The 20,308-nt window shown below is 45.9% G+C and overlaps 5 protein-coding genes across 5 annotated transcripts; 1 reads left to right on the top strand and 4 right to left on the bottom strand.

Annotated features, from left to right (window-relative positions):
* Positions 1-244: 244 nt before the first annotated feature.
* F5891DRAFT_1283538 (CHAT domain-containing protein) lies at positions 245-4,671 on the bottom strand (the record flags this gene model as incomplete). The annotated part of the gene is made up of 5 exons (XM_041370573.1): positions 245-3,265; positions 3,321-3,418; positions 3,474-3,613; positions 3,669-4,011; positions 4,617-4,671. The coding sequence occupies 5 exons, from the start codon at positions 4,669-4,671 to the stop codon at positions 308-310; spliced, it is 3,594 nt and encodes a 1,197-aa protein (XP_041216778.1). The 3' UTR covers positions 245-307.
* Positions 4,672-7,965: 3,294 nt separating this feature from the next.
* On the top strand, positions 7,966-9,867 carry F5891DRAFT_1200298 (PIN domain-like protein; the record flags this gene model as incomplete). The annotated part of the gene is made up of 8 exons (XM_041368816.1): positions 7,966-7,989; positions 8,043-8,149; positions 8,210-8,459; positions 8,511-8,626; positions 8,677-8,828; positions 9,107-9,303; positions 9,352-9,624; positions 9,673-9,867. 8 exons carry the CDS (start codon positions 7,966-7,968, stop codon positions 9,865-9,867), a joined length of 1,314 nt encoding a protein of 437 aa, XP_041216777.1.
* A 97-nt stretch (positions 9,868-9,964) lies between these two features.
* Positions 9,965-11,035, bottom strand: F5891DRAFT_1132297 (uncharacterized protein; the record flags this gene model as incomplete). Its single annotated transcript, XM_041364730.1, has 6 exons — positions 9,965-10,083; positions 10,125-10,266; positions 10,318-10,478; positions 10,529-10,814; positions 10,872-10,916; positions 10,970-11,035. 6 exons carry the CDS (start codon positions 11,033-11,035, stop codon positions 9,965-9,967), a joined length of 819 nt encoding a protein of 272 aa, XP_041216776.1.
* An 844-nt stretch (positions 11,036-11,879) lies between these two features.
* On the bottom strand, positions 11,880-12,464 carry F5891DRAFT_967587 (uncharacterized protein; the record flags this gene model as incomplete). Its single annotated transcript, XM_041376271.1, has 2 exons — positions 11,880-12,149; positions 12,213-12,464. Coding segments are annotated over 2 exons (522 nt in total), but the record flags the coding sequence as incomplete, so codon positions are not given.
* A 2,545-nt stretch (positions 12,465-15,009) lies between these two features.
* Positions 15,010-15,858, bottom strand: F5891DRAFT_1200295 (uncharacterized protein; the record flags this gene model as incomplete). The annotated part of the gene is made up of 5 exons (XM_041368815.1): positions 15,010-15,327; positions 15,376-15,558; positions 15,613-15,663; positions 15,753-15,779; positions 15,835-15,858. The coding sequence occupies 5 exons, from the start codon at positions 15,856-15,858 to the stop codon at positions 15,010-15,012; spliced, it is 603 nt and encodes a 200-aa protein (XP_041216774.1).
* Positions 15,859-20,308: the final 4,450 nt, after the last annotated feature.

The raw sequence follows: 20,308 nt of genomic DNA, 5'->3' as shown, positions 1-20,308 counted from the left end.
AATACTTACGAGGGCCTGCAAGGCCCAGGTCATGTTGGTCCAAGCTAGCTAGGCGGCCGAGTCAGTCGCAATAATGTCCGCCTATAACCTGCTTTTGCGCTCTTCAGACGAACAGTGTTATCTGTAAATAAGTCGAGTACACAAGAATTTTATTGAACATCCTAGTCGACGGAAAGACGACGAGGTATACGAAAATAAGGTAGTTAGAGCTCAAGAATATGATATTACTTAGAGTCATTTTCACAACAGATCGCAGATAAACAGCTTGTAAATGTGTACCAGACGACATCAGTACAAGGTAGTGGAACTACCCACCAATATGAACGAAAACCATCCTCTGCTCCAGCGGCACTGTCGTCTTCACAGCGTGCGTAGCACGGTTCAGTGCCCAGGCCGCCTTCGTACAATCCATCGCACCTCCATCCTTCAAATCTGGGAACATGTTCTCATAGAAAGCTTTGACGACATGTTGTGCGACAGAGTCGTCGACCTGCCACAGCGTCCCAATGACGCTCTTAAACCCCGAAAACTGGAGACCAGCTGCGAGGTGGATCACTTCGTCGGGAGTCTCCTCATCCCCAACGGCGGTGTGACACGCTGATAAGAACGCGAACTCGGCTTGCGGAATATCTCTCTCCATGATATCGAGCAGCGTCAGATCTTCGTCTTTCATGATGAAATGTGAATTGTAAGGTTGCTTTGGGTCCTGCTTTCCATGACAAGCTAGGTGTACCCAGGTGTTCTCCTGCAAAGCTTCGAGCGCACCTGCTCGTGTGGCTGCGTCCCCAGAAATAGTGGTGTGTTTGGCCGTCGCAGGGACGAGCTTATGGACGAGCTCGAGCTCGCTGTCGACAGCCAAGAGCGCCTTGCCTTTCCCTGCACCCGGTTGACCCTGCCCGATTGTCACGAAGGATGGAGTGATGCGCTTCTTCATCGTCTGTCTGGATCTGACCAGAGCCGAAAGTGTGGGCGTATAAGAGCAGATATAGAGATCCTCCAGGCATGGCTCCCTAGAGCCATCTGGGTTGGTTCGAAACGGGTGAGCTGCGTGGAGAGGAATAGATGTGAAGGCTGCAGTTGGACACAGCCAGATACGACAGTATTTTAGTTTCAGATTATGCTGGAGGATGTTGACGATGGGTAGCATGATCTCGTCCCATACTGTCCGCAAGAGGACTATTAGGTCGTTTCGCGGCACTTTGGGGCCAAGGGTAGATGCGTGTCGTATTGCCCTAGCGAAACGATCCTTGAGATTTGTCAGATCTGCGAGAGTGACAGACGGCAAGGGAACATGATGGGGGTCTCCTGACGTCGGAACAATGATGGCGCTGCATGAGTATTGACTCGCAATGAGGATGATGACTGGGCCCTGGCGGGCTGCCGCTTGCAGGTCTGCATACAAAGGCGGGAGCAGGAACCGCGAGAACTCCCGAAGATCACGTATCTTAGCTATGGCAGCTTCCCATTGCCTCGTGATTCTCCTATACTCTGTTGCTGCCCGATCGGCAGCAGCGCTGTCAGTGATGGTTGCAGAACTCTTGGCCGCACTGGAAACGAGCTGGCTTAGCTCCAAATATTTATGCGCCAGTGTCGGATTTGCTGACTCAAGGTCTTCAACCGGAGTCCTGAGTCGGGAGGCCAGCGACCACTGCTGGCCACGGCCCTGCTCCACAAGTTCAACTGCATGTGGTAGATTGTCACAGCGGATGGCACATGATGCTGCATCTGCTGGGAGTGTTCTGGCGCGATGAAATGCAGAAGCAGCTTCGCGCCGTGAAGTTGCCGAAGACCGTGTTGCCAAATGAGCATCCAGAAGCTCAAAAAATGTCGAGTAGGCTTCCAGCGCGGATCCATGACCATGCTGCTCCGCTGTAATGGTCCAATAAAATGCGTCAGCGGTGCGTTGTGGGAACCCTTGAGTAGAATGTCTTGATGCGAGTCTGAAGTTCTCCACTGCAAGAGATAAATCAGCAGGGTCGTGTAGAATCCGATAACGAGACAAATAGGCCTCCTGCAGGCACATGTAGCTGAAGTACCTGTCAGGGTGCAGCGAAGACAGAGCTGCCAATGATTCTTGGCAAAGAGCAATGGCCTCCTCAACATCTTCATTCTCCCGAGTAAGCATGAAACGATAGCAGAGTGCCGAGCTCGAATTGAAAAGAGTTATATAACGATCTGGAAGGTCAAGCCCCATTAACCGAAGGGATTCACGATATAAATAAATGGCCTCGTTAAGATCCTCTCTGACTTGCGAGTTGTTATATCTGGTTTGGAGCGCGATGGCAAGGTTGTTAAGCGTGGTATCATATTGTGGATGCTCAGGTGGGTGCAACGTCAGGGCCTCGCGGTAGAGGCTGATAGCTCGGGTCACATCTTCAATGTCGCTGTATTTGTTGAAACGGTTGACGAAGGCGGTCCCTAGGTTGTCCAATAAGCAATTACGAGATTCGTGCCCAACAGGGGACAGATGCAGCCCTTCTTCGTACAATGTTATGGCTTCATCAAGGTCATTAGGTTTGCCTTGGTGACTGAAGCGAGATACGAGTAACATGGCCAAGTTGTTCAGGTGAGTATCACGGTCAGCATGCCCCTCGGGAGCAAGAGCCACAGCTTTACGATTAAGCTGAATGCTCATGTCAAGATCATCGATGCTGCCGTGCTGATTAAAGCGTGCTTGAAGTGCTCCTGCAAGCTCGTTGAGGGTTCTGGGACAAAGTCGATGGTCCAGAGGACAGAGCTCGAGGACGACTCTTCGAAGGTGGATGCCTTCATCAGATCCGTCTGTTGGAAGTTCGTTGCATCTGCTGATCACATAATCAACACCATTTTTCCCCGTTGCGATGCCACGAAGGTAGGTGCCCTCTGGACAGAGAGGCAGTAGCTCATGATAGAGTTGGGCGGCTTCGCAGATGTCGACATCAGTACTTTTCCTGGAGTGGCGCCAAGTCAGCGCTTCGGTGAGATTATATAGGGATAAGGGATGATCGGGATGGTGCTGCGGACACAATGCAAGCGCGTCGCGGAAGAGGGAAGTGGTAGTATCAATGTCTTCAACATCATTTCGGATATAGCCCTTAAGGCGAACCCACGCGAGGTTCGTGAGAGCTGTTGCGCGGTCTGGATGCCCGACCGGACAATGATTCAAAACCAACTGAAAATGCTCCATAGCATCGTTCAAGTGAGAGACATTCTCGCTTTTCATGTATGACGCAAACTGTGCGTGGCCCGCATCTGCGTCTCGAGCAATCTCGCAGTCTACGAGGGACTATAGTTGGCGTTCCGTCAGCGAAGCTAACAGGACAGAGTCTGGGGTCGCTCACATCAAACGGTGCGCCATTTTGATCGTCCCAAACATGTACAACAGCAACCTTCAGTGTGATGGAAGGTTGAACGTCGCGCACGGCTGGGAAGGATATATCTACGAGATCTTAGCATATGTGCATGAATGAATTAATGGGAACCGAATCACTCACCAAATGGGTGATCTCCATGATCGAGTAGCTCATCCCACGACATTTGAATTTCCCCGATGACCTCTCCACCGCCTAGCATTCGACGCAGCTCATAGGACGCCCTGATCTCTATTGACAATGCAGGCGAGGCATTTGATGGTCTATAAGCCAATAATCAGTTCTCGCATCACGTCAGAATATCTCCATGGACTTTACAGGGTTACAGTATTCCCCCACGCTACCAATTCATCAGATGATAAGACACTGATGGCCGATTTCCAGCATCTCCTCGAGTCGACATTGATGGACACGTAAATTCCAGCGGGAATGCGCCAGGAGGGGACTCGAAGATTCTTTCCGCTGATGACTGTAGATAGACTGTGAGGATCATGAAACAGATACGAAAACAATATGGAGAGACTCGCCTTCAAGTCTGATATATCGGCTTTCTGAGCTACCAGGCATGATGTTGCGATGGAGCAAGATGATGAGGATCGATTATGGGTAGAGTGGTGGACGGGATGAATGGGAAGGGAAGATGGGGGTGATGATATGGTGACTGCGGATAGAGTTCGGCTCAGCGGGAGATTGACGCTCAGGCTTCAGGTCACGCTGCACGTGTATTTCTATATTGTCGGTGGATGTTCGGCACGATAGACGCTGGTATGATCGTAAAAGCGCTGGGAATGGAGATCACCGACCAGGATTAGCAGAAGAATCTGTGCTAAAGTAGAGAATGGCATGAACAGTTTGTGACGAAAGTGGTCTGCCGACGTTGAAAGGAACGTGCGAGTCTCAGAGTGATTGCCGCTGCTCCTTGTATCGTACTACTCAGTTAGCACGCAAAGGCAAAATGTAGAATTGAGTATATTTTGTGAGGTAACGACAAAGGCAAAAAAAATGTCTATATCGCTGAAAACGGCGCGCAAAGAAAAGTACATACGAGTGGTCCAATTGAGCTGACAGTGCCATGAGGGAAGGATGATCTTGCCTGCAGCGACTTGCGAGGAATAAGAACGAATAAGGCGAGAATGCAACAACATCACCAAAATTACCGAATCCAGAGATCACATGATATATCGAATTTTCTGACGCCGCCAATTGTATATACCTGTGATATCCGACATTTGAAATATCGTAGCGATACAATGACATCAAACATACCATCTGTCAGACACAAGTCATCCAGTAGAGTAGCTGTCAGCCAGATATCAGACATATCCAGATACATCCAATGTATTATATAGAGTAATACAATGAAAAATGGGTGAAACTGAAGTAAAGTACCTAAAGGGCGCCAGAACCTTCCTCCATAAGTATTTTATCATCGAGTTCCTCGCCGTCGTCCGCCACAATCTCATCCTTGTGGAGAGTACAAACGTTCAAACTTCAGCGCTGCAGCAGGGAAAGTGAGGGCAAAATGACTTGCAAATACGATCACATGACTGTTTAAAGCCCGCCGGCAAATTCCTGTCAACTATGTTGACGTGCTATCTTTGCTTATCCTCCCTCTAATTCTATACCAATACCAACACCACTAAGTCCAATCACTCGATATGTCTCTGCAATTGTCACCATCACTCATACTGAAGGCCACCTCAACCTGACCAACAGCACAGTGTTTTTCCATGACTATATGCTATCTGGATGGCCGACTTAGGTGAGTGTATGCACATATATGCATATGTTATGTACTTATTTCATCCATCCGATAGATCCAGCATCATATACTTGCATCATCGATATCTATTTTACAGCTTCCACAGACTCATCTGCACATCAGGTACGAAACTATCTACTATATCTAAATTTGTCTGACCATTGCTACTGTAGTCTCTTCTGCAAATCCAACATACACTTATAAGACATCATATGTCAGATTCAGTCAGAAAGAAAGGTGAGTTGTCCATCTTTGTGCTTCGCACAGTCAATGTCTTATGTTGCTTAGTGTTCGAAGCGTTTGACGCACTTCTCTACATTTTCCCCATTGTTAAGTCATAGCTCTTTCGAAATTTGCGATGCCTGTTCCGTTCGTACGCCACTCTGAAGTCGACGTTCTCATTGTCATTATTGCCGCTGGCCCTGGCAAATGCAAGAGTGATTGATGTCTGTGTCGTCGACCAAAGGTCAGTGGTTCAATCACTTCCATTTCTGCTTTTAACTCGACTTTGCGCTAGAGCTCTCAAAATAACCACTGGTTATAGTCATGGATGCTTACCTCACATTATCATAGCAGTACGTCTTTGTCTTTCAAGACGGGCTTGCAGAATATATGACTGATATTGATGTAATCTACTAGGTTCTCCTGGGCCGGCACCTCCTTGCAGCTTCCCGGCACCTGTTCAACGCGAACTTCTCCTTTGAGTGAACCTCCGACGTCTCCTCCACCTGCTGGACACAAAATGAAACGAGCAGCACCAGTGCCTCGAGCTGGTACCCATGGTCGTGAGAGTTCTAGTAGCTATTTTCACTGTAAGATTTTATGGTTCGAGAGATCGAATGCGTTCTGAACTAGGTTCGGAACTGTTCACTCAATTGTACCTCACTGCTTTGTACTACCATTAATTCAATGCATCACATTGTTATATCTGAACGCAATTGCAATGTCTGATGAATCTGAGTGAAATTCAAATGCATTATGTACATAGCAATGTTTGATATATCGGTACACTAGCCTAATGCCAGACTATAGTCATATGGCAGTCGCAATGTCCGAATTGAGTTTCCTAACATTGCCTTGCATTGAGACTTGCGCCAGATACATATGGCAGTTATGGTGGCTCCGACATGGTAATATATGACCATCTCTGGATTTGGTAATTTCGGTGATGAAACTGTATTCTTGTTCGGTGAAGGATGATTATGTAATCATTGACGAACATCATGACTCGTAAGTATGGCTGCTGGCGCAAAAAACCACGGTCCAGTCACAGTGTGACTGCAGTGACTGGTTGTGACTGATCGCCGCGCTGACGATCAGCGATCGGATGAGACACCTGACACCCCCGCGCTATGAATCACTCTAATCTAAATCGACGCATGCGCACGAGACTGCCCACTACCAGACGAGGCGCAGATATAGCTATGGAGGGAGGCTCTAACACATTTCGCGGACTCGGTGAGCCCTCTGGAAGAAAGTTGCAAAAAAGTGGACACAAGGATAGAAGGCCAGAGGCGCCAAATTCCATGGCAGCAATGATGGCCGCTGCATCTGCGCACACACACAAGAACTTGGAGGCAGGGACCTGGTTGTTTCACTCACCAAGGGCATCTGGGGTTTGGGAGCTTGGAAAGGAATGTTGGAGTCTTGATGGGGCACAAAACAAGAGCCAAGGAGGGACGGTTTGTGAAGAGATTGAGAGGGTCTGGAAAAGGTGCGTGCTGACTACTTGTGGGCCTAGCCAGTCGCCCTGATGTTTTCTGCCGGCACCAATGTAGGTTCCAAAGAAAGACTTTGTGGTCCACAATGTCACACCCATTTGGGGCGGTCTTTTTCCGCCCAAGAAACCTATGGCGGATGGGCGAGATTCCCTGCCAAAACAGAGGGATGGACAGTTGGACCATGCCATGTCTCTCAAAAAACACTGTCCTCATGCGCTAAAGATGGTCCTGCGCGCGCTAAAGACGATCACCGGCATGTGACTTGTTAGATAGGTTCTCGTTCCACTCTGTTTATTGTGGACTTACTAAGTCTGGCCCCACTTAGGTTGTAGGTGGGGCACCTTTTGCACACGCTGATCCACATCTGACTCACAAGTAAGCTTCCTCATTTCATCGCGCGCACCCCATACTAACTCACAAGTAAAGCTTCCTCGTTTCATCGCACACGCCCATCCTCGTGTCTAACTCACAGGTCAAGCTTAAGCCTCTCCACTGATCCAAGGCTATTCATGCTGTTTTGCATTTTCGACGGGGCCATCAATATCCCCTTCCACGACCTTCCACTGTCTGGCGGGACTCTCAAACAGCAAGAGTTGGGTGTTCGAGTCAGAATCTCCCATGACCTTTCATTGTCTGGCGGGGACTCTCAAACCGTAAGAGTTGGGTGTTCGAGTTAGAACTATACTAATTGATCTCTACCTTTGGCTGTAAAATAGTTCAAAGTCAATATGTCTGACAAGCCCCAAGCAGATGTGTCTGCCCTGACTCGTGGGATCCTCTAGGTATCCCTGAAGAAGGTTGCCACCGAACTGATTGATTTCAAGTATGTATTTCTATCGAGTGAGAATATAGTGGTTTGCAAGCATTCATCGATGGCAAACAGACCAAGCAGACTGCTCAGGTCTTGACCACTATCAACGTGCCCCAGTTGATCATCCGTTCAGGGACATTTGTTCCCTGCCCTGCGCTCGTGCCATCCAAGGCAAATATAGGTAAACACATGCATGTGTTTAGGAGCAGGGCGCACACTAATTTGTTCTCTACCATAGCTGCACACTGATCTGTCTTACTAGCAGCTCAGATAGCCTATGCCCATTGCCTACAACCACAAAGAGGAGGCCTACTTGTCAATATGGGCATCAACAACCTTTGGGAGGTACGTGCATCGCCAGTGACCACTTGCAGATTTCAAGCCCATTCGTTTTACAGTTACTAGAGCCTGCTGCCAAAACAGTGCACATTACCTCGCTTGCCCTCCAGGACCGCTATGTGGGACCTGCTCCTCACCTGCCCTACATGATAGGAGTTGACACAAGGTCAGTCTTTGCACGTTTGTATTGTCATATTTGGTACTAACTCTTGTCACCACCATGCAGCGGGTGGTTTGAACAGTGTCAGCAAGGCAATTGGCACCGGGCACACACTCAGACTGGGCAGAACCCCGCACTTCGGACATTCTTATTCTGCCTTGCTCGACTCACTCAGTTCCCAGTACAACTAGTCTTTTGCTATGATGGCAACCAGCGGCCTGATGTCAAACAAGGGCATAAGGTATCTTCTAGGGAGCACTGGATGGTCAAGCCGACGCAACGCATCCTGGATGTCTTCCATACACAATGGATTACAGTGCGTTTTCTTTTCCTTCTTTCATCCTCATCATTCAACCCTGGTATGTAGGCTGCAGGAGAAGCTGAGGCTCAACTTGCATTGATGAACAGCGCTGATGTCATTGATGCTGTACTGACAGACGACAGTGACATCTTTGTGTTTGGTGTGAAGACTGTCCTTCGAAAGTAAATTTTCATCCACGTTTAGATATCTGTCTCTCATACTCCTGCCTTAGCTCGACACTCTCGATGGACACGATCAAGATATATACTGCTAGTGCCATTCAGGACAAAATTGACCATCGTCTCACTGGTGATGCTTTCATTACCATGGCTATCTGCTGTGGTGGTGATTATGACAAGGCAAGCCTCATCACTCAAGCTCATGGTGCGGATGCTGATTTTTGCAAACATTTTCCTTCAGAATGGTCTTCTAGGCTGTGGGCATGAGACAGCACTTGGTTTGGTCTGCTGCATGGACAACAGTATGCTGCGCAGTGCCATATGCAGCAACAACCAGGGCTGGACTCTCAAAGAGTGGCGAAACGTTGCTCGATGTCACCTGTTGAGTGATCCCACTGGGAAGATGGGCCAATTACATTCAGCACTCGCTCCCTGAATCGTTACCTAGTGTGGACACCATCAATTTGTATCCACACCCTGCAGTCACCTCACTCGCCGAGCTAGCCAAACTGCAGCTGCCAGCCTCCCCTGACCTTGCTCAGCTCGCATCCGTGATCCAGCAGTTCCTAGGCTGGGACTCGAAGAAGCTTCTTAATACCTTCCACACCACTATCTGGCCTGTTGTTATCCTACACGAACTCCTGGAGGATCTTGCCAACAATTCACCCAGGAGTGATGAGGTTTGTGATTGCTTTACATTTCAACATGCTGATAGATGTGTGGTCCAGCTCAGCCTTGCCTCAGGCTGCACAAGGGCAGTCTTTCTTAACCGTGTGTCACGCCCACAGAAGACTCTTGTAGGGATTTCTGGGCACAATACTGATGTGCCCACTGATATGCTTGAGAAAACTATGATGCAGTTGCTCGAGGAGCCAGCCCTAGGCTGTCAGGATGATATCACATCATCACATAAGTATGTTCGAGTATGGCTTGCTGATAGAATCTATGACTGCTGGGTGAAGACAATGTTCCTATCATCATCAGGTGATCTCTGCACAAAGGTATGTCCCTCAGCCACATTGTCATTGTTCTCGCTGATGTACAGATAGAGCAGTCTCCCATCAACGTCCCATGCTGTCCACCAGTTGTCTGTATATCCTGTCTCCAATTCCGGTCCCCCTGCCTCCTCTTCTATGAGTATCATCGACCTCACAGAAGATGAAGATGCCATGGCATTTGCTGGTGGTGCTATCATTGATCTTACAGGTGATGATGATAGTGAATTGATTGATCTTACTCTTTGATGTTTGTTTGGGTACTGTACTTGTATCTCGTCGTATGTGAATAAATAACAGTTTTATTGCAAGCATGACAGGGAGTTGAAAGTCTATTGTTTTGTTCTCAAGCACATGAACAGCACCATCCACACTGTCGGCACTTGATAGTTGGCCGCTGGTTTGGATTGAAAAAATGCTCTCTTGGCTCCGCAGGGTCATCATTTGAAGATATGAGGTACTTGACTATTGTCATATTGGTGAATTCGGTGCCCCACCCCACTCACAAATCCTCCTCAGATGCCAGCGCCTTTCTACATGCAAGTATTGGCAGCCTCCTCGACGAAATGAGTGCGTCCCATAGGGAGCAGGGTCAATATTTATGTTGAGAAGGTTGTTCCGAAAGAGCTCCAAGAACTGTTCTGAAGACTAGAAGGCCACATTTAACTATTTATACAGAGGTATGAAGTAGTAACACACCATAGGGCTGTTTGCCTCCGCTATACGGTCACCAGACACCACTTTTCGGAAAAGGTAGCCTGTTGTTAGCTTAGACTCTTGCAGCCAGGCAGCAAGTGCCCATGCGGGACAGATATGGGCTTCATTTGAGGGGAGAACCCAGAGGTAAAAGGGCTTGATATCTATTGAACATCTCATGGTTCTGCAAGCTCAATACAAATTGAATACATACCTCCATTCTGATGGGTCTTCCAGAAGGGGAGGTATAGCACAACCCAATCTTTCTCCACATGAAGGTCATGAACCTGTATTTTGAGAACCTCATTGAACTGCAACATACGTAAGAATGCCACTGTATATGCGGCCTGAAGAAGCCTTCGAACCTGTCCACCGCCCCAGCAGTCTAAGTTTTTGGAGGTTCCTAAGCCTCCTGCAGGCTTTCGTACACCAGGTTGATATGCTTGGATGGTCCAGTTTTGAGGGAGGTGGTTATGATGGTGTAGTTTAAATAATATTTCCTGAAAGAGTTCAAATATTCCTCGAAGCAAACAAATGAAAGATTCAACATGACTCACTGATGTTATAGCATGGGCGCTGTTAGCGACCTCACCTGCTTGGACCTAGAGCAGTTAAACGGTCAGCTACAAATCATTCAGAATTTTCATAGTGCCACCTTGCGCCTCCGCAGTGAACACATGAATGAAGACACCTCAACTGAGATCGAAGGATTGCCAACCATGGTGCCATCTCCAGCATCAGACTCATGCTAATGCATGTTTCTGAGACCATGGAGCTTACCAAAGGCATAGGTCATTGATGCTCACATCTTTTGAGCATGTCCATATGTCCCCCGGTCTTTGGTGGATGACTTCGAGCTGCTGTCAAGATTAAGGGAGTCACAACTTTTGTGGAATGAATGTTAGCATCCTATCATGTGAGCAGTACTTGGCACTCATGCATTCATAATCCAGGCCACAATGACCCATGGAGTATTTGGTCATGGTTTCCTGCTGAAGAAGTCCTTGTCTGGCCCCAAAAGCCTTGTTCCAATAGCAAATGAGAGACATGAATTCATCAATCTGCCATGCGCCATGAGTAAATATCAGCCTATCTAGGCCACGTAGTAGTAGGTGATGCCATCAACAGAACCATTCACCTTTTGTATTCGGCATCTGTACCCTCTGTGATTCCCTTAGAAGCCTCCATGAGAGTCACCTGCAGTTTAGCAAACTCGGAAGCATCCATTGACCTATTTGCCATCATTGTCGGGGCACTTCGTTCGGGGTCAATTAGGGTTTCTTGTTCTACTGTCACATCCTCTTCAACATTGGTGTCCATCTTGAGGTCAGTGGTAAGTGGAAGCACACTATGCAAACCAGCGAAGTGCTGCATGGGGTCAATCACTATAGAGGTCATGGGTGAATATTTGAATGGTCAGTAGAGTTTGCGGACTCTGATTGCTGTGCTGCGTGCATTGGTGGTAGTGACAAGCTTTCGGTGCCAAAACTTGTATTATTGGCTGCCATATCCTAAACTTTGTATGCACAAGATAAATGTACAGTTCCTATCCATGGCACTTCATGCTAGACCTTTCCGGTTAACTCAGTGTACCTTTTCGCAATAGCAGACACCTTTGTTATGACATACTCTTGTCCTCCCCTCCAGTAGGTAAAATTAGCATCAAAGGTGGCACCAAACTCTCTGCGCGCCTGTTCTGCAATGCAGGAGTCAACTGACATGCGTATATCGTGCAGCTTCTGGATGATGGTGCTATACTTCATGTGCTCTCCGTTGACACTGAAGGTAGCCCAGAATTGCTCAGGGCTGCCTTGATGGTAACGCTCGACAATGACCTGGGCACCAAGAGAATAGAAAGGTCAGTCAAATGTAGTCAAACATCCCAAGGCCGCACTCACCCGCCAATCATTCCATTTATTCTTTGTGCCCTGCCACTGCTGCTCTTTGCCGTAGCAATAGAGTAACAGCCAGTATTCAGCTGCAATTGGGTGACCATGGATGACAATGACAGACAGACCTTTCCAGTGCTCAGTATGGTTGTCCCACATGCCATTGAGGCGCGGGATATTGTGCGCGAAACTGATGGAAGGGGGGTCAGGAATCTTGCTGGCATCCACTTGCAAGACAGTGCCATCTCCAAGCTGAAGTAGCCATGGCTTCCCTGTTGGGGATTCTCTTGGTGCCTCACATTCCAATGCAATGATCTCAGGGCTAGAGCTAGTGATGCCTTCAGCACTGGAGTGAGTGGTTTCTTTGGTGCCAGGATGAGTGATGCGCTTGGCATCTAGTATACAGTGGCTCAAAAAAGTGTCTCAATGTTTCTGACTTTTCATGTAATTGCTTTATTATGCACCAGGGTGTGGGAATATAACTATGCTGTAGGGAGGTGTCATAATGCTATACTTCTCAGCCTCATTTATGCTCCCTGTAGCGTGGGAATCTGATGTCATCATGCGCAGATATGGCTATTTGAATTTGGTGACTCATTGAGACACTTTTTTGACTTTCAGTTTGATCAACACAATCTCTATAATTATGATACTTTATGTGACCTCCTGTTGCTCTAATCACTTCTGCCACTCCTCTAGCCATGCTATCTATCAATTTTGAATATTTCTTCTTAGTACTCCTTTCTCACTCTGCTGCAACTCTGTCCTACAGCTGAAATAGCCCCTATGATGAATTTTGATAGGCTGCAAGCAATTTCTTAGATATTTTTCAGTAATATTCAATAGGGCTAATGTATGGGGACTGTGCTAGACATGATAGAACATTGATATTATGGTCTTTGAGCTGCTAGTGAATAACTTGGACATATACTTAGGATCATTATTTTATTGCAACATGGTATCTTCCTCATTAATATATGATTTCTGTATGCTTCTTAGCAGACTCTCGTCTAAAATAGAGATGTACCACTCTATATTAGTTCTTCACTTCACTTCACACAGAGAATATAAACTCTATTACATCTCATATAGCTCTATACCTCTATGTTTGTTACTCCACACTTGAGAGTTTACACAATTTTTTTTCTTTTAGTGGTTCACCTGTCATTTTATGGATGTATTCCCAGCCATCTGACTTCATTATATTTATCTTGGTCTTATCTCATAATATAATTCTCTTCCAGTCCTCTTTCAGTCCAGTACTGGTCTTTAAAGCTGAAGTTTACTTCCTATTTCTATAGGCTAGGGATAGGAGAATCCTCTTCTGATTAATTGTAACTTTAATATTTGTTGCCTTGCAAGTATTGTTGATGGTTTGAGTGGAAACAGTGCTGGAGATGATGAATTGATGAATTAGGTGGCCTGAGTAGCATTAGCAGCCTGCCCAGTTAGAATATGGTAAATGTGAGATCTTCATTCATGTGAAGTAAGATTTCAAGTCAGTTACTAGCAGCTCAAAGACCATAATATCAATGTTCTATCATGTCTAGCACAGTCCCCATACATTAGCCCTATTGAATATTACTGAAAAATATCTAAGAAATTGCTTGCAGCCTATCAAAATTCATCATAGGGGCTATTTCAGCTGTAGGACAGAGTTGCAGCAGAGTGAGAAAGGAGTACTAAGAAGAAATATTCAAAATTGATAGATAGCATGGCTAGAGGAGTGGCAGAAGTGATTAGAGCAACAGGAGGTCACATAAAGTATCATAATTATAGAGATTGTGTTGATCAAACTGAAAGTCAAAAAAGTGTCTCAATGAGTCACCAAATTCAAATAGCCATATCTGCGCATGATGACATCAGATTCCCACGCTACAGGGAGCATAAATGAGGCTGAGAAGTATAGCATTATGACACCTCCCTACAGCATAGTTATATTCCCACACCCTGGTGCATAATAAAGCAATTACATGAAAAGTCAGAAACATTGAGACACTTTTTTGAGCCACTGTAGATGAGACTATGACAATGAAACATGGAACTTCCCTAATGTTGACCGTCTGCCCTCTAAACAGGCACACAGCAAACCCAGAGCAGAAAACGAGCCCGCCATCCAGCTCATTTTATGGTAATGTCAGGATGCGAGGTTCCAGCTGCTGCTGCAGTTCCAGTAACTGCGGGAGATGTAGTGGATGCTGTTACGTACTCAAATAGATCTGTTAGGCGGAGCCCTAAGAGGGGCGTCGTCCGCTAACGTTCGTGACGTAACTGGAAGGGTCCGGTGTAGCGACTGAGACTGGCGACGTCGAGTCGGCAGATATCAGAGACGCGCGTGTCACGTGACTTGTAAGACGGATGTCTTCAAAGTCACTGACGTTCTCAAAGTAAGGACAGTCTTGTCCGAACGATGAGGTGGTCGATCGAGGTAGACTTAGGCGCGATGAGCACCTAAGAAAAGATACTAGAGACTGAAGCTGAGGGGGCTTCAGAGGGAAGTATGTTCGAGGGAAGATTGAGTAGATTCAAGTTAGGGAATCTAGTACAGAATGACCGACTACTTATACTAAGTGGAAAGGGTTAAGGGCAAGGCTACCGTACTGTAGGTAAGGGCAAAGGGGAAACGGAAAGGGTATAGGTACGCTGGTAGCAGAGCCTGATTAGTGATGTAAGGTCGAATGCGGAATGAGACCGAGAAACGTTGGAACGAACCAACGGTAAATGATACAATGTGCATCATGCACGAGTCAAAGGAAAGATAAGACAAGATAAGGAAAGCCACATTGGTGGCACGAGTCAGAACGAGTCATAGCCCGAAGGCACGTGCGCACGTTGGTGCGATAGGAGGGGGATGAGGGACGGGAACAGTCCCGAGGATCCGGTCAACGGATAGTCGGTAGAGAAATACGAGCCGGAGGCATACGAGGGCGAGGACGAAGGGGAAAAATGATAGGGGGGCCATGTAGCTGATGTTACTTGTAACAGATGCCGTGGCAGTGGTATTTGGTTGCTGTGATGATGGCAGATTGCTTTGGGTTGCTCCACCGTTATGTTGTTGCATGGTAGGAGGCTTGGGAGGCTGAGAGGAGCTGGTAGAGGGCTTCTTTCTGGCATGATAATTCCTCTGTCAAAATGTGTTAGTGATAAAGAACTTATAGAGGAACGAATGTACCGGCTTGCCCGCTGTTAGCAGGACCTCGACTACTGGTGGCAACCATATAGCCGATCCATCTCGTCTGCGTAGCATACCAGAGATGAAATTTTGAGCCAGGCTGAGAAGGTTGTGGGAGGATAAGCGACTGGGCTGCATAGATTGGCGTGGTGCTGCAGTACAGTGACTGGGTGATGTTGACGACTGTCGACTATATTAGCCAATTGGACCGATCGATCATCAACTGAGGTTGCATACATTAACATGGTCGTCAAAAAACCCTGGTTGTATTCGATGAACACCTTCAACCTTGGATGCACGTTGTCATGTAACATTGACCTAGGAATAAATACTCAAAACCATGTAGAATTTTAAGAAACTAGAAACACACAACTCACGTCTACTAATGGCTTGTTGACGGCCTTCTGTGATGAACAAAGATCAATAAGTCTGTTGAAGAAAATATCTCATACAACAAACCGCCTGGAAAGCAGACAGATACATTATCAACGTGGTTTGGGATGAAATGCACGCTAGCTTACTGCAGTTAGGAGACCACCGAGCCCAGCTTGGATGATGATAGCAGAGACATCCCATGTGTATACGCGGCCGGAGTCGCAGCCAGTCACAAATAAGTTACCATCTGCAGCAAATACGGCACTGGACACCTCGTTTTCATCTTCATGATGTAGGGGTGGCCCTATGCACTGATGGGTTTCGAGGTTCCATAGTTGTATTTTGTGCTTGTCAGTGTACGGTACGCTTGCAAGGATGTGTTCATTCGGAGATAATATAGTATCCATTTTGGAACCGGCAAGTCATTCGCCATTGATTTCAGTCCAAGTTGCGGTGTCAAACCTCCTGCTCCCAGTGATAAGTGTGCTTCCATCTGAGGTCCATGCCATGTCTCCAATGATACCGAACTCAAGTGTTTTGAGCTGTTCACCTGTGTTGGCATCCCAAACTCTCAGCATGTTTCCTCCAGTGGAAATCATCTTGCCATCAGGTGAGTAGCGAACACCGTACACATACTCCCCAATCTCGATTGGTCCAAGGATGATCTTTCTGCTCTTTACATTCCACACTCTGAACATGCCATCCATATTTCTGCACACCACTCTCCCTCCGTTTGGACTCCAGGCAATACACATCACTGCGTGGGGATGATCAGCAGCTGCATACTCCGACCATTTTTTAATGACCCTGCTTCTGCTAATGTCCCACAATCTCACTATGCCATCCTGACACCTGCATGCAATTGTCTTGCCGTCTGGCGACAATGCCATGGAAAGTACACCTTTATTATTTCCTTCATCCTTCCACTCCCCAACATGCATGCCACTCTCCAAGTCCCAAACTCGAAGTGAGCTAGATTCCATTGAACAGGTAATGATCTGTCGTGTCATATTGGGTAGCTCTATGATGCCATTCACAGGTTGAATCTCTCCTTCAAGATGCATCTTTTGGCGAGGCTTCACGGCTGACTTCTTTTGTTTTCTGATGGCTGGTGAAGACATGATATTGGCTCGGGAAGGCTGGGTGCGGGTCACTTTTAGCTCTTCAAGTTAGTATGGGTTACCCTCACATGAATGCTATCACTTACTCGGAGTACTATCGTTGGGCCAGAGTTGCAAAATTTGAGGACCTCATTTTCATATCTCAATAACTACCACACATTAAGACAAAATAATTACATGAGATTATAGCTACATGTGTCATAGGAAAGCTCTAATTGACAGAAGAACAAAATGTATTTAGAAGATGCTGCCAGAGGGATGCCGATGCAAGATGTTAGAAATAGTAGAGAGTTGCAAAATTTCCCATGAGCGGGTTGGTGTCGATGTCACACTATGTCACAACATTGATTCTATGAATCTGAACCCCGACCCGGCAGAATGCATGAGACGCGAGAGAGTAAAACATTGGCATTAGATGATTGCAGCGCAAGAGAGTCTGCAATCAGAATTGATTCTCTGCTCCAACCTGTCATGCTTGAGCATTCTTTGACACCAGTGATTGCATCGTCAATAACAACCACAACTCTGCTCTATTCTCATCAGAAAAATTCTCAGAAGGTAAGGGTAGGTATGAGGTGTATGTGAAAAAAAAATGAAATTTTTTGGTTAGAAACTTTGTCTTCCCCTGACTATTCTATGTGAAACAGGTGACTTTGAGTGATAGATTTGGAGCCGTACATGTTCCTCATAGGTATTTTTTTATAAAAAAAATACAATGCTATGAATATGTGTTGGAAGATCCCAGATCCAAGAGTAGAGGACTTAAGATGTGTTGTTGCGTTGACATGCACAAAATGTGTTTTGTACATGAACATGGCAAATATTGAGCTTGTAATACCCTTCATAATGAGCCTATGGTTATGCCTAGAATTTTCTTTGTAGCACTCATAATTTATTTGAGTATTTTCGGGCTCAAAATGAGTGCAACACTACTTAACATTCAAAAATAATACTTATACTTCTGAAAGACTGGTTTCGAACTTACAATTCTTCACTTAGTCAGCAATTTCTCACACCTCCTATAATTTTCTCACACATTTTCACATGTTCTGAAACATACTCTGTGACATATCCTGACATACATATTACATAATCAGTATGTTTTGTGTCACATCTTGAACATGTTTGCTTACGCGAGCCTTTCATTTTTACAATACCAAGAGGAAAGACTAAAGTACTTCATATCTTATTACATAATCAGTCTCATGTGACCTGGTGGCACATTTTGACAACCGTGTAGAGCTTCATTATGACAAGTATGTGCAAGACCCACACTATGGTATTTAACAAGTTGACATCAGATTGCAACAAAGTTTGAACAAAGCTTTGAGTACAGCATTCAGGTAGTGCAGAGGCAGTGTACACAGCTTAATACATAGCCACAGAGCACAGCCACTAAATGATGGCTTGAAAGATTCTAGAATATTCTATTAGATACCACTAGAGTTTGGTGGAATAGTCTGGAAAATTCTATGACATTCTTTGAAACTTTGATAGTAGATTAGTAATCAGTAGCATAGCCACTAGTAGAGTAGTATATAAGGGGCTCATTTCCCCTCTAATAAAGAGAGCTCCCAAGTTATCAGAGAGCCCATTTTTTTGTATTACCTAAGCTTGAGTGTGAAAGAGTGATTGAAAATAAGAAGAGTGATCATAAGGCTCTTTTTAGATTCTCACTTCTAAGATTACTGAGTGACACTGAGTGAAATATTAGCTTATTTCATTCCACTTTTTGACACTGTTTCCCACGACATACAGAAGCATATTTGAGGCCACCATTGAGCCATACTTTTGACACTAGCTGGTACACGGTTATCAGTCGTCTAGTGCAATATATTCCAGTTCTCTTTTAGACACAGGAAATCGATTCTGTGGGGAGAATATACATATTTTCATTAGCAAGGGAAGACAAATAAGACTAACAGTCAGTCACTAATATTAAGAACTTGGCCATTTAAGACTACATCAAGAGGGTGTACTCGGTGGTTTCGAAGTCATGTATTAGTTCAGGCTGATCCATGTTAGAGGCTTAGTTTGATCTCCAATTGGTTTGTGAAGATAAGGAGTATTGATATAGCTCTGAAAATCATCACATAGACATATATCTGTATTAGTTGAAGTCATAGCACTGCATCGCACCAGTTATTGACTTTCTTTAGGATCATAGCACTGCATCAAGCCAGTTACTGATTCTGTTCCCCTTTTAGTCACTGAGTACTTCCTTTGAAAACTCAACACACTTTTTCCCACAAACAACCACATTATCGACTGTTGGTATTTGTCTGAACCGTTGACCGTGGTAGGATACTGAAAATTGGTGAATTTTACTGTTTTCACATCCTAGTAAGACAGCGTGAGCTATGAAGCATTTTGCAACTCTATACAATTTTGCAACTCTGGCCCAACGATAGTACTTCTTTTGCACACAGAATGCACGTGTGGGAAATTAAAGCTGCAATGAAGTGAACTTTTTCTTGATGCAGAGTTGAGTCAGGAGGGAGGTCGCTATTTAAGAGTCTGTCCGGGCACCCTTGTTTACACAAATTTGGATTTGACTCACGCAAAATTTTGGCTTAGGTGATTTGCTGGTCACAATGTGACATACATAGATCAATCACAATCGCTGGCATGCCCGTTACTCAACGACAGTCCATCTATCTACGCAATGCTCACAGGATGTCATGTGGTTGCAAAAGTGCTCATGGTGGTTTAGAAGCGACGGAATCAAAGGATCGATGTGTATGGACTGAAACGGATGAGACTTTACTCATCGAGTATATCACTGCCAACCGCCCCAAAGGTGGGGATGGCATGAACTTCGACAAGACATTCTGGGTCTCTATTGCTGATAGCATGGCAAACCATGCCTGCTCAGGTGCACCCAAGACACCAATTGCGTGTCAATCAAAATGGGCATGGGTGGGTGCTATCTCACTCTTGATCAGTCAAACCTTCACTGATGAACTTCTAGCTCCGAAGTCTATACAACATAGTCCACAAAGTGGCTAACACATCTGGATTGTCTTACAGCTTGGAGAATGGAGCCTCGATTACCGCAGAGTCAGAAAGTATGTGGGCAGATTTTGTCAAGGTATGGCGACTCGACTCTGCACAGTGCTATGCTAATGAGTACTACATACCAATAGAAAAACCCCAAATCCAAGAGCCTCAAGGACAAAGGGTGGAAGCACTATGACTCATTGAAGGGTCTCATCCCTGTCAAAACTGCGAACAACCACTCCTTTTTTGCCACTGGCATCACACAGCGCTCTAACTTGAACATTGCCAACATTCCCTGACACTCTAACAACAATGCAGTCGCCTCTTCCTCTTTCAATGAAGTCCACATGTTGGATCTTGGAGATGCCCTTGATGGGCTCGAGTTTAGTACCACAGTGCAGGCTGGTCCTGACCGTGCGACTGTTGTCGCCGACTCA

The sequence above is a fragment of the Suillus fuscotomentosus genome (assembly GCF_016647785.1).
Source record: "Suillus fuscotomentosus strain FC203 chromosome Unknown F5891scaffold_229, whole genome shotgun sequence".
Lineage (NCBI taxonomy): Eukaryota > Fungi > Basidiomycota > Agaricomycetes > Boletales > Suillaceae > Suillus > Suillus fuscotomentosus.
Note: the sequence above shows the minus strand (reverse complement) of the source record. Positions and strands in the feature narration are given on the sequence as shown.